This window comes from Bombus pascuorum, chromosome 10 (genome assembly GCF_905332965.1).
Source record: "Bombus pascuorum chromosome 10, iyBomPasc1.1, whole genome shotgun sequence".
Taxonomy (NCBI): Eukaryota; Metazoa; Arthropoda; class Insecta; order Hymenoptera; family Apidae; genus Bombus; species Bombus pascuorum.
In genome coordinates, this window is record NC_083497.1 from 1,639,343 (window position 1) to 1,652,799 (window position 13,457).

The following is a 13,457-nucleotide window of genomic DNA, read 5'->3' on the forward strand; positions in this document are numbered from 1 at the left end:
TAAACACGGTGGTGGAAACGTGTGGTGTGTGTGTGTGTTTTTCTCGAGGCGGCTGTCGCGTAATTTTAAATGATAATCAATTAATTCAGTAAATGGCTGCCTTTATTGGTAATACAGTTAAGTTTTTCGTACGAAAAGATTACATGAACTGTCGCAGACCCGTCTCGTACCATCAAGGAGGAAAGCTCGGTGTGGGTGTACCCTTTTGAACTAAGAACGCGGATTCTTCGTTCACACTTTTCGGTAGAAAAGTAAGGGTAACGATCCACGATGCCCACAGAATTGAAATGAAACTAAACAGATTTGATTTATGGTATTTCCTTAGGTTTGTTGCGGGTCAGTGTAACAATGTGTAGGTCTTGGCGCCATGACCATGGGGAACCTCGCAAGGACCATCGCATCTGGCGTCACACACGACAGACAAAAATTCGATCCGTGACACTGCCGTGGCCGTCGCAATCACCAGACATTAATACAATCGAGAATTTGTAGAGCATCATAAAAAAGACAGTAAAGGTTATAAATTGAAAAATTTGAATGAACTTTACTCTACCATTGAAACAACTTGGAGTAATATTACGGTAGATCAATGTAAAAAATTAATAGATTCTATGCCAAGAAGATGCACCGAAGTGATAAGAAACAACGGATATTGGACAAAATATTGAATTGAAACAAAAATTGTGTATATTTTCTTACCAAAAATTAATATTTTTTGTGTAGTCTTAAACTTGTGACCGACGAAATATTATACAAATTTCGTTCCTTTTTTATAATTTAGCTACTGAGCAAAATATCAAAATGAAATTTTTTTTGTAAGTGTACAAACAAATGTCTAATTTGTTAATACCAAAAGTAGAACACTGTATTTTTTATGGGAAGTAAATCAATTATTTATTTCTTCCATTTTGGTCTTAAACTTTTGTCCGCTGTTTGTCTACTGTATATGAAACGAATCATGTATAACTATAATAAGAACAATCTGCAATCTGAAGAGATTATAAACACGTACAAATTACGTAAAATCAGTAGCGTAAGAAAAATATATTGGATCTCGAAATTAATATGAAATTGGGTGTTGAATATCAAACAAATTGGTTAAATGAAATTTTATGTTTAATCGGTTAATAGCCGTATCAACTATTATCATATATTAATGGCGACTTAATAATTATATTTTATTAAAATTTCTTCAGTTATGTTTTATAGAAGAAGAATTAATATAACTCAGTGTAGGAATGAAATTTATTTGTACTATTACAAGGGGGTTGTTACATTTTTACTTCTAGTTTCTTACATTTTATTTCTTACACTTATATATATTCTCATATTGAGTTCTTAATTTCTATATTACATTGCTATGAAGAGAAATTAATATTAAAGTATGATCTAGTAATAAAACATTTGTTTCAGATAAGATGAAGTGATGCACAATTTTTTTCGTATTACACGTATGACATAATAGACCTTTTTCTTCAAGAAGCATGAGTGAGCTAATTTTGTGTGATTTATCCTGATTCTTGAAATTACCTGCACCTGACTTAAAAGGGAATTAAATGTTAACTTGTTTTCATGAAAATTATATGTTATGGTTAATAAACGTAGGACATTTATCGTTACAATAATCCTTTCAAATTGCTTTTTTTTAACTGGCAAATTTCATATCTAGTTATCCTACATTTTGATACATTTATTTAAAACATCGATACTTACAATCATGATTAAATCAATCGTTTCAAATTTATCAGAAATTTACAAAATACATAGTATTGACACTGTAAATCATAACTACACTTCTATACCTATCACGTACGTTAGCCTGGTAACAAATATTGATTTACGCTCTAGAATGCTAAAGGGAGGCTATTGTTTAAATTTATTGTATAGAAAACTCGAAACAATTGAAATAAAACAGAGATATACATACATATATATTTAAAAAAACGGACGCCGTTCAGTTTTATTCCGTTATAAGCAAACAAAATCGTATATTTTTACCTTTCAAAAAATTGGAATTTTTACAGTATGAATAAAGAAAATATTAGCAAAAAATATATTTATAATATTTATCGCAAATACAAACTTAAAAAAATGAATAGTGGTTAAATGTACAATTAATGTCAATAAATACTAAGACTTATTAGTATAACGAATAATTGATTGTTTAAATGGTATAATGACCTTTGCAATACTATTGCAACGCTATTGAAGTTTCAAAATATTCTGTATTACTTATGTACATAATATCGGTGGCTTGCTGTACAAATATTGTGTGTCCAATGTAATGTTTTCGCGATACAAACAATCCTAAAAATTCAACGATATTTCATAATTAAATAAATACTTCTTGCATTGTATTTATTTTTATCAATGCTATTATAAAATTAATTGGAATTAATTAATTATTATAAAATTAGGAACATAAAATGTCAAAGGTGGACGATTCTTGAAAATATTTCTATACATACACATTAAATGCAGTAAACTGAAATATTATTTTTGACAAATTTTTTGAAATAGACATACATAAGTATAATTTTTATACATCATAAAGAAGCCGTCAAGACTTATTTGCTGCATAGTAAAACTGAAATTTTACAAAAACTGGATATACAACGTTTGTGTCATAAACCATCGATATTACGTAATATATATTCATCGTTCGAGTATATTTTCGTGAATCACTATAAGTTTGGATATTATTTATTCGTTTCATCAGCTTTATCTATGTAATGTTTCTAACGAATTATTTCCATCATTTCATCAATGTCCTGCATTTCATGTGCCAACACAATCAAGTACTCCTTTTGGAAAGCTACCACAAGCTGAAAACATCTATCTTACTACTACCATCTGTAAGGAAAACTGACGGCTTTTGGGCAAAAAGTTCACGGGAAGAAGCCACTATCTTCGCCGAATATCTACATAAAACATTTCAAACCAAGGAATCAAATACGCTCGCAAATAGTATAATTACGACCCTACTCGCAGAAACAACCCTAAAAGATTCACAAGACATGAAAAGTACTACAGTAAAAGAAGTTAAAATTAGAAACATCTTCGCTTGGACTTAATTAACGATAAAATTATTAAAGAACTTTCTTCGAAAGCAATTAGGATGCTTATAATATAATCAAATTTAACGCTATATTTGGAATTAAGTACTTCCGTACCTACCCTACGTTGCCCTATATTATATACGCAACATAAAAAGAATTACTTCCAATAATGTCAAAAGTGCTTGAGAGGATAATATTATCTAGAATACTGGATATCATTTCATGAAAAGGTCTTTTTACTCACCAATTTGGCTTCTAGAGAAATCATTCTACGATCAAACAAGGTAGGCAATAGAAACAAGATTACTGAAGCTACAGAACAGAAACAATATTCCACCGCTATATTTCTCGACATCGAAAAAGCGTTTGATAAAGTATGACATGGAGGTCTGCTATATAAAATAAAACTAAACCTTCTTATCGCCTTTTATCATGTAATAAAGTCTTATCTCAAGACCAGAACATTTTTGGTGAAAATACAAGGCAATATTTCTGACATTCACAAAATCAGACCTGGCGTTCCCCAGGGTAGCGTCTTAGGCTTATTCTGTATACCTCCCTATACCAACCGATAACTCTAGTGGTCCAGATAGCGCACTATTCACATTTGCAAACGACACAGCCATAATAACCACTCACGATAATCCCGTGGCAGCTTCTCATTTACTTCACAAACACATCGAAACTTTGAACTTCGGCTAAACCAACGGAGAACAATATTAATCCTGAACAAATGCAATCATATTACTTTCACGTTAAGGAAAGCTAGTATATTTCCCATTATGCTCAATCATACTACGTACCATACTACAAACTAAAATAGTCATTTAGGTCCACATCTGAACTCCAAATTTATCTGGAAGAAACACATTCACGAAAAGATAGGACAAACTCGGACTAAAAAGGAAAGTATGCGCTGGTTCACCAGTAAACATTTCAAACTCAACTAAGCATTCCACACACGAAAACACACTGTTGCTATACAAATCAATCATTATTACGCCACAAGGCTTACTAGAGGCCGTATTCCTAACTGTCGCTCGCGGTACTACAGTGTCGCAGACAGATCGTCTTATCTGCCCGACGGAAAAATATACAATGTAGCGACGAGCGTGTCACGGATCGAATTTGTGTTTGGCACGTGCTACGCCAGATGCGATGGTCCTTGCGAGGATCCTCATGATCTGGGCGCCAAGACCTACGCATTGTTACACCGACCCGCAACAAACCTAAGGAGATACCATAAACCGAATCTGTTTAGTTTCATTTCTCTTCACATAAACATTTTCGGTTTACAGATAGTCCTTATGTTTATTGTACGCTCTTACCAATTACGGAGAAAGCGGGTGTCTAGCGAAATAGCAGGCTTTTTCCATGAACAAAGATGCCCACGAGCCACATCTGCTTTTCTTTGTCTTCACAGTTTCATTTATTAACCAATAGGCACCGTGGATCGTTACCCTCACTTTTCTACCGAAAAGCGTGGACGACGAATCCGGGTTCTAAATTCAAAAGGGCACACCTACACCGAGCTTTTCTCCTTGATGGTACGAGACGGGTCCAGTCAGTTCTTCTTGTGATCTTTTGTAATAAAAAACATAACTGTGACCAATAAACTCAATTTTCTATTGAATCTTTTGGCAATCACTTAAAAATTACGCGACAAGCGCATAATTATCACCAAGCAGCGAGTTCCAGAAACGTCGATTTCAGTCCGTTATTTCATCCACATAAAGAAGGTGGCATAAGTGATCATTGGCGCGAATGGTGGCGTGACCCGAGCGTAGTCGAGGTCGTCACCCGAGAAGACAAAGAAAAGATCGAAGGGCAATCAGTCTCATTTGAAGATTCTAATAGCATACATCGAGAGGTCTGACAAATAAAATTAAAGTCGCTAAGTCTAACGAATATATCGAGAGGTTTCAGAAAATTGAATCGAATTTCTGTAACACATTAACTGTATTTATCGCTAAATAATTTGTCGTTTTTATTATTATATTCATTATTGTTAAATATATAAGCTATATTAACCTGTTAATACAGTGTTAAATTCATTGAACTACCTCTGTTATCTTAACCGAAATAGGGGAATGACTAATTCGTTTTTTTTTTTTTTTTTTATTTTGGTTATTTTACAATTTGTCCTTATGGACATTTGGTAAAGTGTTATATCTTGTTGGTGAAGAAAAAAAAATAAAAATAAAAAATAAATATAGCATGTGGGCGGCTACCCCCAGCGGGGTGCCAGCTTCGTTTTTTCTAAGTTATATCTTTTATGAGGTCTATTGGGTGTTTCCTTTTTAGTCTTCTTGCGATATTTGTTGTGTTGCACGTTTCAGCTGCCAGCTGGTTTGGGTGTGTTTATATTCTTACTCTGTATCTTGTTGCGAATCTGGTAATCTCTTCCTTGACCGTTGGTATTCCCAGGTCTTTCCGTATGTCTTCGTTTCTAACGTACCACGGGGCGTTTACCATTGTTCTAAGGATTTTGGTTTGGATTGTTTCTATTTTGTTTATATGGCTCATTGCTGCTGTTCCCCATAGTGGAATTCCGTATGTCCAGATTGGATTTATGATTATTTTGTATATGACTAATTCGTGGCGTCGATTATCCGAATCGTAGCGAGAATTTACGCCTCTTCCTGACGCTTTTCCTCGCGATCGCGTCTCTCCGCAAACAGTCATAACAATCATAAAGCCTTCAATCTGTAATTCTTAAAACAGTAGTCAATGCTCCATGGTATATTCGCAAAGACCTACATAATAAAATTTGTTTTCGAAAAAATAAGGCGATTATGTAGTCATACAAGAATCAGTCTGGAAAATCATTACAATACGATAACCAAGGAACTTCATGTATCTGGTTAACCCAGGTGATTATAGAAAAGAAACTCGATTGATATTCTCCGATTACGCACTAAATCTTTACAAATTCCACAATGTTTAATTACAACAATGCGGTAACACAATTGATATTGATTTTTTTTTAAATGGGATAACGTGTCCGTCTATGTGTTAAATGAACCTACGCCAATAAGCCAATTTACCGAATGTCTGAAACAAGTTATAAAACTTTTACGGGGAAAAGGAAAGAAAAATATACCAACGTTGGTTCATTAAACTTTACGATTCTCATTTTTTTAATGGCTAACAATTCCGTAGAAATACTATCTCCATTTGTCAAGTGTACACGATAGATTGAAATTCTGAAATCAGACCGGAATTTATCGGTGCGAAACGTAACTTGATCCACTAATTCCTGGAAACACAAACACGATCCCTTATATACCGTTTACGTAATTAAATTGCTTGAAAATCCGTTGACTCGTAAAGTACGAGAGAGTTTAGTTTCGCAAAACTATACACAAACATTCGTTTCCTATAAATCGAGAATTAAACAGATTTATAAATTATAACATGAACTTTTGTTCGTTAGAACATGTGTATATGTGTGTATATCGAGTAGATGTGATCAAATTTTATAAAAATATAAAAATTTATTTACAGATACTACTTCATATAACACGTTTTTATATATATTTATATATTTAATAAATATTATATGAATACATATGAGAATCATACGAGAAAATTATAAGATCACTTTTGTTGATTTCCTAACTTCTTATGAAATAATTGAAGAGAATTATGTGATAGATAAAAAGATACATATATGTAAACCTTCTGAAAATATGTGATACGAATAGAAATTTTGGAACAATGTTTTTGTTTGTAACAGAAATAGTTATTAGAGTATATGTTCGGTTGCATTAGTTGAATATTTGCGACAGACTAGAAAAATCAAAACATTCATAAGTTTTATATTTTTTTATAGAACATAAATAAATTCTCCTCGGACTTCCATCGGTTAAATAGGTATATATTCCAGTAATGTTTTATGTATTTGTTTACTATTTTCTATTGGAAAATCTTTCTCCTTATATTTATTTTGTATAAGACCGATTTCAATTTTCCATGTTATTTACAAATATGTATATCGTTGCGTCGGTGCCATTCAATGCACGACGTGGTTTTTATACATTATTTATTTATTTACAGACTTTAATATGGTACAGTAATGAAATCGTAATGTATACGCTTTTAAAAATATACATTTTTGTATAGAACGAGACGGGCTCCTTGAAGCTCGGGAATCAATTCTCTTTTTTAAATATTCATAATCGTTAGCGAAACGACTGCTTGATCAAACAATCGATCTATTTCGCTTCCAGAGCTATCTTCAGTACGATTGAAGTTGTACGCAGCAACTTCGTACCATTGCAACAGTATCATAGCATTTCATATCTCAAAATTTTATATCTCAAAAACTGTAATATCTTTAGTTAACTTATAGTACTATTGCGTTTGGTTATAAACTCTTTATCGGAGGTGAAATCTACCTGTGAAAATCTTCGTGTTGGTGTTTCTTTCATACCTGCAGCTTCGACATGAGCATAACAGGGCCTACTCTATGTAAGTACATCATTCTTTAAGATCATGATATCTAAGGGAACTGTGAAAATAACATTCTTACTTGCTACTACTTGCTACTACCTACTTACTTAGGAAAATAGGAATGTTTTTAAAATCAGTGATATACGTTGATACACCAGTACATATGTAGTTAGGCAGATATGGAATCCCTTTCACACTTCATTCCTTCCATAGCGATGGAATCTTTTCATATCGCGATGCTTTCATATAGCCATTATTCTGTTATTCAAACGCATAATTCTCAATCGCTGTTACGAAGTGTAAAGGTAAACGCTTTTAATTTTAGATACAGTGCTGGACAAAAGTATTGGCACAGCAAGATTGTTATGATACAAATGCTTATAACTATTAAACAAATTGATTTAAACAAAAAACTTTTTGACGTATTTATTTATTATCTATCCTAGTTTATTACATAACAAGAGCAACAATATAAATAAAATAATACGCAAAATAATAACAAAAATATATTTTTTGAACATTTTATGGGTGGACAAAAGTATTGGCACAGTAGAATATTTACGCTTATAACTAATTACATAATAAACTTCTAATATTTTGTTGGCAGTCCTTTTCTTTTAAGGACTTCCCGTTAGTCTTTTATTATAACACTCGATCAGTGAAACTGGAGACTTCAGTTATTAAACAACAAAAAACCAAGAAAGAGTAATAATGTCTAGAAAAACGAAAGAAACCACAATTGAAGAAAGAAAAATAATATTAAATTTATATAAGATGAATAAATCTTACAACGAAATTGCACAAATCATAAACAGAAGTCGTTTTACTGTGCGTTCAGTCATAAAACGCTTTAAAAGTGAAGAAAATCTAGAGAATCAAATTAGGAGTGGTCGCCCTTCTAAGGTAACTGTTACGTCGGCCGACTCTCTACCTGAGCCGGACCTCACATCGCGGACGGATGGCAGCCAGATGCCCGCACATCCTTATCGCATACTCTTGAAAACACTCGCAGCCTGACTATAAATCTCAGAAAACTCTGGCGAAAGTCTTTCATCGCAAACAAGGACTTTTCCACGAAAGCGTTTTCTAAGGTTTCTGGTTAACGTCTGGAAAACACGTGAACGCTAAGTGTTCACACGTGCGATGCCTCCTACTCCCAACTTTCCATCGAGGGTGGCTAATACCCTTCCTAGTCTATCGATAGTCTTACTAACCAATAGAAACAATTTCTATTACCCTCACTTCTCCAACCAAAAACTGTCATCAACAAATCAGATGATTCCGTGCGTTAGACACACCCTTCCTTAGCTCACCTCCGACACAGCATCGTCACGATCAAGTCAGTTCGTCTTCGTCGTCAATTCAATCAACACGTCTACCACGATCGCTCAGTCCAACGAACTCACTGAGAAGCATCGTAAAGTCGCAATCTAACATTCTAACCGATCAGTCGCAGTCGAAAACTCTCTGTACGGTCGCGTCCAAATCAGTCACATTGTATAAGATATAACTCGAACATTCTAGTGGTAACTTCCGATACTATTTAAACCGACACCTTATATATACTGTAAGTGTTATTGTGATACAAATATATATTTATTCTACAATCGTAGAATAAGTTGCATTCAGTAAATCACCCCGGTTATCCTAAACGAAACGCGGGGAGCGACCATTTCGCGGCGTCGATTAGCCGAATCGTAGCGAGAATTTACGACTCTCGCTGACGCGTTTCCTCGCGACCGCGTCTCTCCGCGAACGGTCGCAACATTTGGTCGCGTGTTGGTGATGAGAGAGAGGCAAGTCGTTTCATTGCCATTGTCTTAGATGATCTGCGTGAAGGCAGTTTTTCGTTGAAGGGGAGTGCGACGATGGATCGCCCTTCGTTGATGCGTTGGACGTGATTTTGAATGTGTTCCTCGTATTGTTGATTCGCCTCTGATGTGGGTTTTGTTCGTGGTTTATCGTCGAGTTCCCCAAGGCGAGTGATGTCCGCTTCGAGATCTGCTGTGGAGGTGTGAAAGACCCTTGCGGTTAATGGGAAGAATGAGCTCCCCCCGTTGACCCTTCCGAATTGTGTTTTCTGCAGGCGTCGGTCGGGGCCTGTTGGTAGAGTATCGTTTGGATGTTTCAAGGTATTTCTACTTTTGCCAGGGAGTGTCGTCGCGGGTGCCCCGTTGCTGGAAATGGTTCGATTCGTAATCTGAGCGTCGGATCTATGTAGAAGAGTATGATGACGTTGTCCGCAAATGCGACAGGACCCGGCGGAACACTGTGGGAGTGTATGTCCTGTCGTCAGACAGTTAGTGCATGCCGATATTTCTTCGGCGGCCCTGATGCGCTCTTCGATGGTTTTCGTTCTAAAGGTTCTACAAGTCCAGATCTTGTGCGGTCCGCTACACATTGGACAAATTGATGACGATCGTGATGTGACAAACGCTTGCCCGCGTGGCTGGCGCGTCGTCCTTGAGGGTTCGATGATTAGACACCGATCGTTCAAGAAATTGAGGAATTCCGTGAATGTGGGGAACGGTGTGTGTTGTGTTTTATCCTTCCAGATGAGATCGGTATCCCGGTCTAATCTAAAGGTGCATAGATATAATAGCACGGAGTCTGCCGTCAAATGTCCGAGCGATTCTAATGCCTTGTAATGCCATTCTAGTTTGGTCGCGTAGGATTGCAAGTCTAGGTGTGCTGTGCGCGATGCGAGGCCTGTGTTGAATATCTCTTGCAGGTGTCTCTGCACGATCTTCTCTGGCCTGTTATACCTTTTCTCTAGTATTGCCCACGCGGCGGAATAATTGGTTGTTACGTTATTCAAAGATGGTATGGTTAGCGCCGCCGCGCCCGTTAAGCAGGATCGAAGATATGTCAAACGTTTGCAGTCGTCGATTCGCGGGTTGTCGTGAACCGTGTTACGAAATTGATCCGCGAAACCTGGCCAGTCCTCGTAAGCACCCGAAAACGTGGGTAACTGAATTTTTGGCAACTCGATGGGTTCCGGCGAGGAAATGTTCGAAGTCGGACCTCGGATCGTCGGCTCTGATTGTTTCGTTGCGGTGTCAATGATGGCCGACGCGTCCCCGAAGATAGTATAGAATGTCCGTTGTAAATTCACGCGATTCTGCTGTGTCGGGCCTTCTTCCCTATCGTCTAGGTCACACTGATTCTTTTTGAATGATGCGAATTCTATCTCTAACTCTTTCAAACTACGTTGGATGGTGTGGATAGGGGCCCCTTCCTCATAACTGTCGAGTATTGCGCGAACTGCCTCTAATTCTTTTCTGAACCCCTCTCGTTTTAGTATCAACTGTTTTGTGCGCTCTTCCAGATTGGGAGCCATGACTGATTTCGATATTTTGAAAGAGCTTACCTTAGAGTTGCGGTATGAGACCGAAGTTGTTCCGGCTGCAAGATATCGCTTGTCACTGTGCAGCGGAATGTGGTTGATGTGCGCTTCGCGAGGAAGGTGATCCTTCCCGAAGGTGACACATTGGTAGTGAAGTCGAAATGGTTGTACTTGCGATGTCGATGATTGTCCCGCTGCGGCGGGGAGGTTGCGTGGTTGCGTTCCTCGACCAACGGGTTGTATCTCTTCGAAGGTGATGCACCTGACTTCGCTGGAGTGGTAACGTTTCCGCCAATTATGTTGGATTCACGTGGCACTATATGGTCACTGATAAGTCCACTTTTTCACTGACACGTGATCCGGCTCGAAGGACCAAATGTTGCGACCGTTCGCGGAGAGACGCGGTCGCGAGGAAACGCGTCAGCGAGAGTCGTAAATTCTCGCTACGATTCGGCTAATCGACGCCGCGAAATGGTCGCTCCCCGCGTTTCGTTTAGGATAACCGGGGTGATTTACTGAATGCAACTTATTCTACGATTGTAGAATAAATATATATTTGTATCACAATAACACTTACAGTATATATAAGGTGTCGGTTTAAATAGTATCGGAAGTTACCACTAGAATGTTCGAGTTATATCTTATACAATGTGACTGATTTGGACGCGACCGTACAGAGAGTTTTCGACTGCGACTGATCGGTTAGAATGTTAGATTGCGACTTTACGATGCTTCTCAGTGAGTTCGTTGGACTGAGCGATCGTGGTAGACGTGTTGATTGAATTGACGACGACGACCAAGTACGCGACATTATTATCGGAACAATCTGATTCAACGCTAGCAAACTCCTTGAATCAGACAATCTCTAACACTCGCAACTCTTCGCCTACACGCGAATTGAGGACAACCTCTCACGATCCTCCGGACCGGAAAAAACTGAATCCCGTCCAGGACAACTATGGTCATACTCCGCCGATGGAGAATATCTTATCAAATCCAGTGACGATTCCGTTGCATGATACACGGAACTCAACGCACGACACTCGCACCGCGTCACCGACACGCGACCTGACGACAACCACGTTCGCATCGTCAGCACCACAACACTCTGATTCAACGCCACCAGACGCATTGAATCAGACAATCCTTCACGATCGGCGGGATCGCGAAGAAGAGAGAATCTCATCAGACGACAATTCGGCTCCGCCATTGATCTCTACGAATCCGTCACAGAATGTCTCATGCCTTATCACGGCAATTCATAAAGTAGAGAACAACGTGTTAAACTTCGTCAATGACACCGAGGTCTATCCGAAGTCGAAATCAACGACAAACTCTCCGGAATCCACGACGTTCGATTTATCCAGGAACAGGTTCTCCTCGATCATCACTTCGACGGCTAACAATCTATCCTGCATCACGGCATTTGTAACACATGAAACAAATATCATGCCGGAAACTCAATCTCCAAAAAATAACCTAAAGACTCCGTCTTCGCCACGGCCGAAAGAGTCCACACGCGCGAGTGATCCGAATCGGAATGATCACCACCTTATTGCCTACATCGCTACATCGGGCAACTCTTTGTGCACCACGTTCAATCTGGCGTCGACCTTGGCTCCAACGAAACCAGGACGGTCTCCAATGCCCAAACCATCAGAATACGAAGAACCTTTGAAGCAATCAAAATGGTTCATCTGGCCTACCTCTAATGAACTCACTAGTAAGGCCGCATCATCGCATTTCCTGCCAAATCACTGCCCTCAGACACTGAGATTTAGGTATACCCCGGGTTATGCGGAACCATCGGGCGCTCTACCCCACAATACTACGATGCCAAACGGACAACTCCAGAAGGATACAGAACTGATTAATCATCAACGCAATAACGCAGAGTGGCTACAGATGTCTGCAACTGTTCATTCTAACTCACTGTATCCAATCAGGTGGAAGGAGTTGAACCAAAAAGACGGTAAGTCGTCACTTATGTTGTCTTTTATAGATCGTGGGGCCACGCCGGCACAACCATCAAATATCATCAAGAAGACGCGCTACGGGTGGGACAGCGGGGGGAGCCCGGCCACCCAGTCATTTGTAGATCGCCTTCCAGCTTCTCCAAATCAGCTACATGTCAATCGCATTTGCCGCGATGAAAACGGTGAAATGTATGACGACACCTCCTGGGCCGAGGTGTTCCACGATAATTCAGGGACCGAGCTATATCACGACACTTCATGGATCGTGAACTTCAACGGCAAAGATCCTGGCAATACCGAGGATCACAACGATCCCAAATCCAAGGCTGGCCACGCACCTTCAACGCAACGGTCCTTCGGCCGTACAATCGAATTCGCCCTGATGACGACGCCATCATCGAACCAGCCAACATTTCTACGGCAGCAGGCTTTTTGGATCCAAGTGCCACTTAGTTTATACTACTATCGAATCACTCAGATTCAACAAAACTCAAAACGCCAACACACCCGCCAATACCAAGGCAAGTCACAGTCACAACGTCCAACGCCGCGACGCCCAACGCAGCGACATCCAACGCTCGTTAATTACCAAGGAACATCACTGGGAGAACTCGAGTCGGG

At 38.5% G+C, this 13,457-nt stretch overlaps 1 protein-coding gene across 1 annotated transcript; it reads right to left on the reverse strand.

Annotated features, from left to right (window-relative positions):
• Positions 1–7,402: 7,402 nt before the first annotated feature.
• On the reverse strand, positions 7,403–10,854 carry LOC132911370 (uncharacterized). The gene is made up of 2 exons (XM_060967992.1): positions 9,412–10,854; positions 7,403–7,528 (listed from the first exon to the last, which is right to left on the reverse strand). Exons 1-2 carry the CDS (start codon positions 10,852–10,854, stop codon positions 7,403–7,405), a joined length of 1,569 nt encoding a protein of 522 aa, XP_060823975.1.
• Between the last annotated feature and the right edge of the window lie 2,603 nt (positions 10,855–13,457).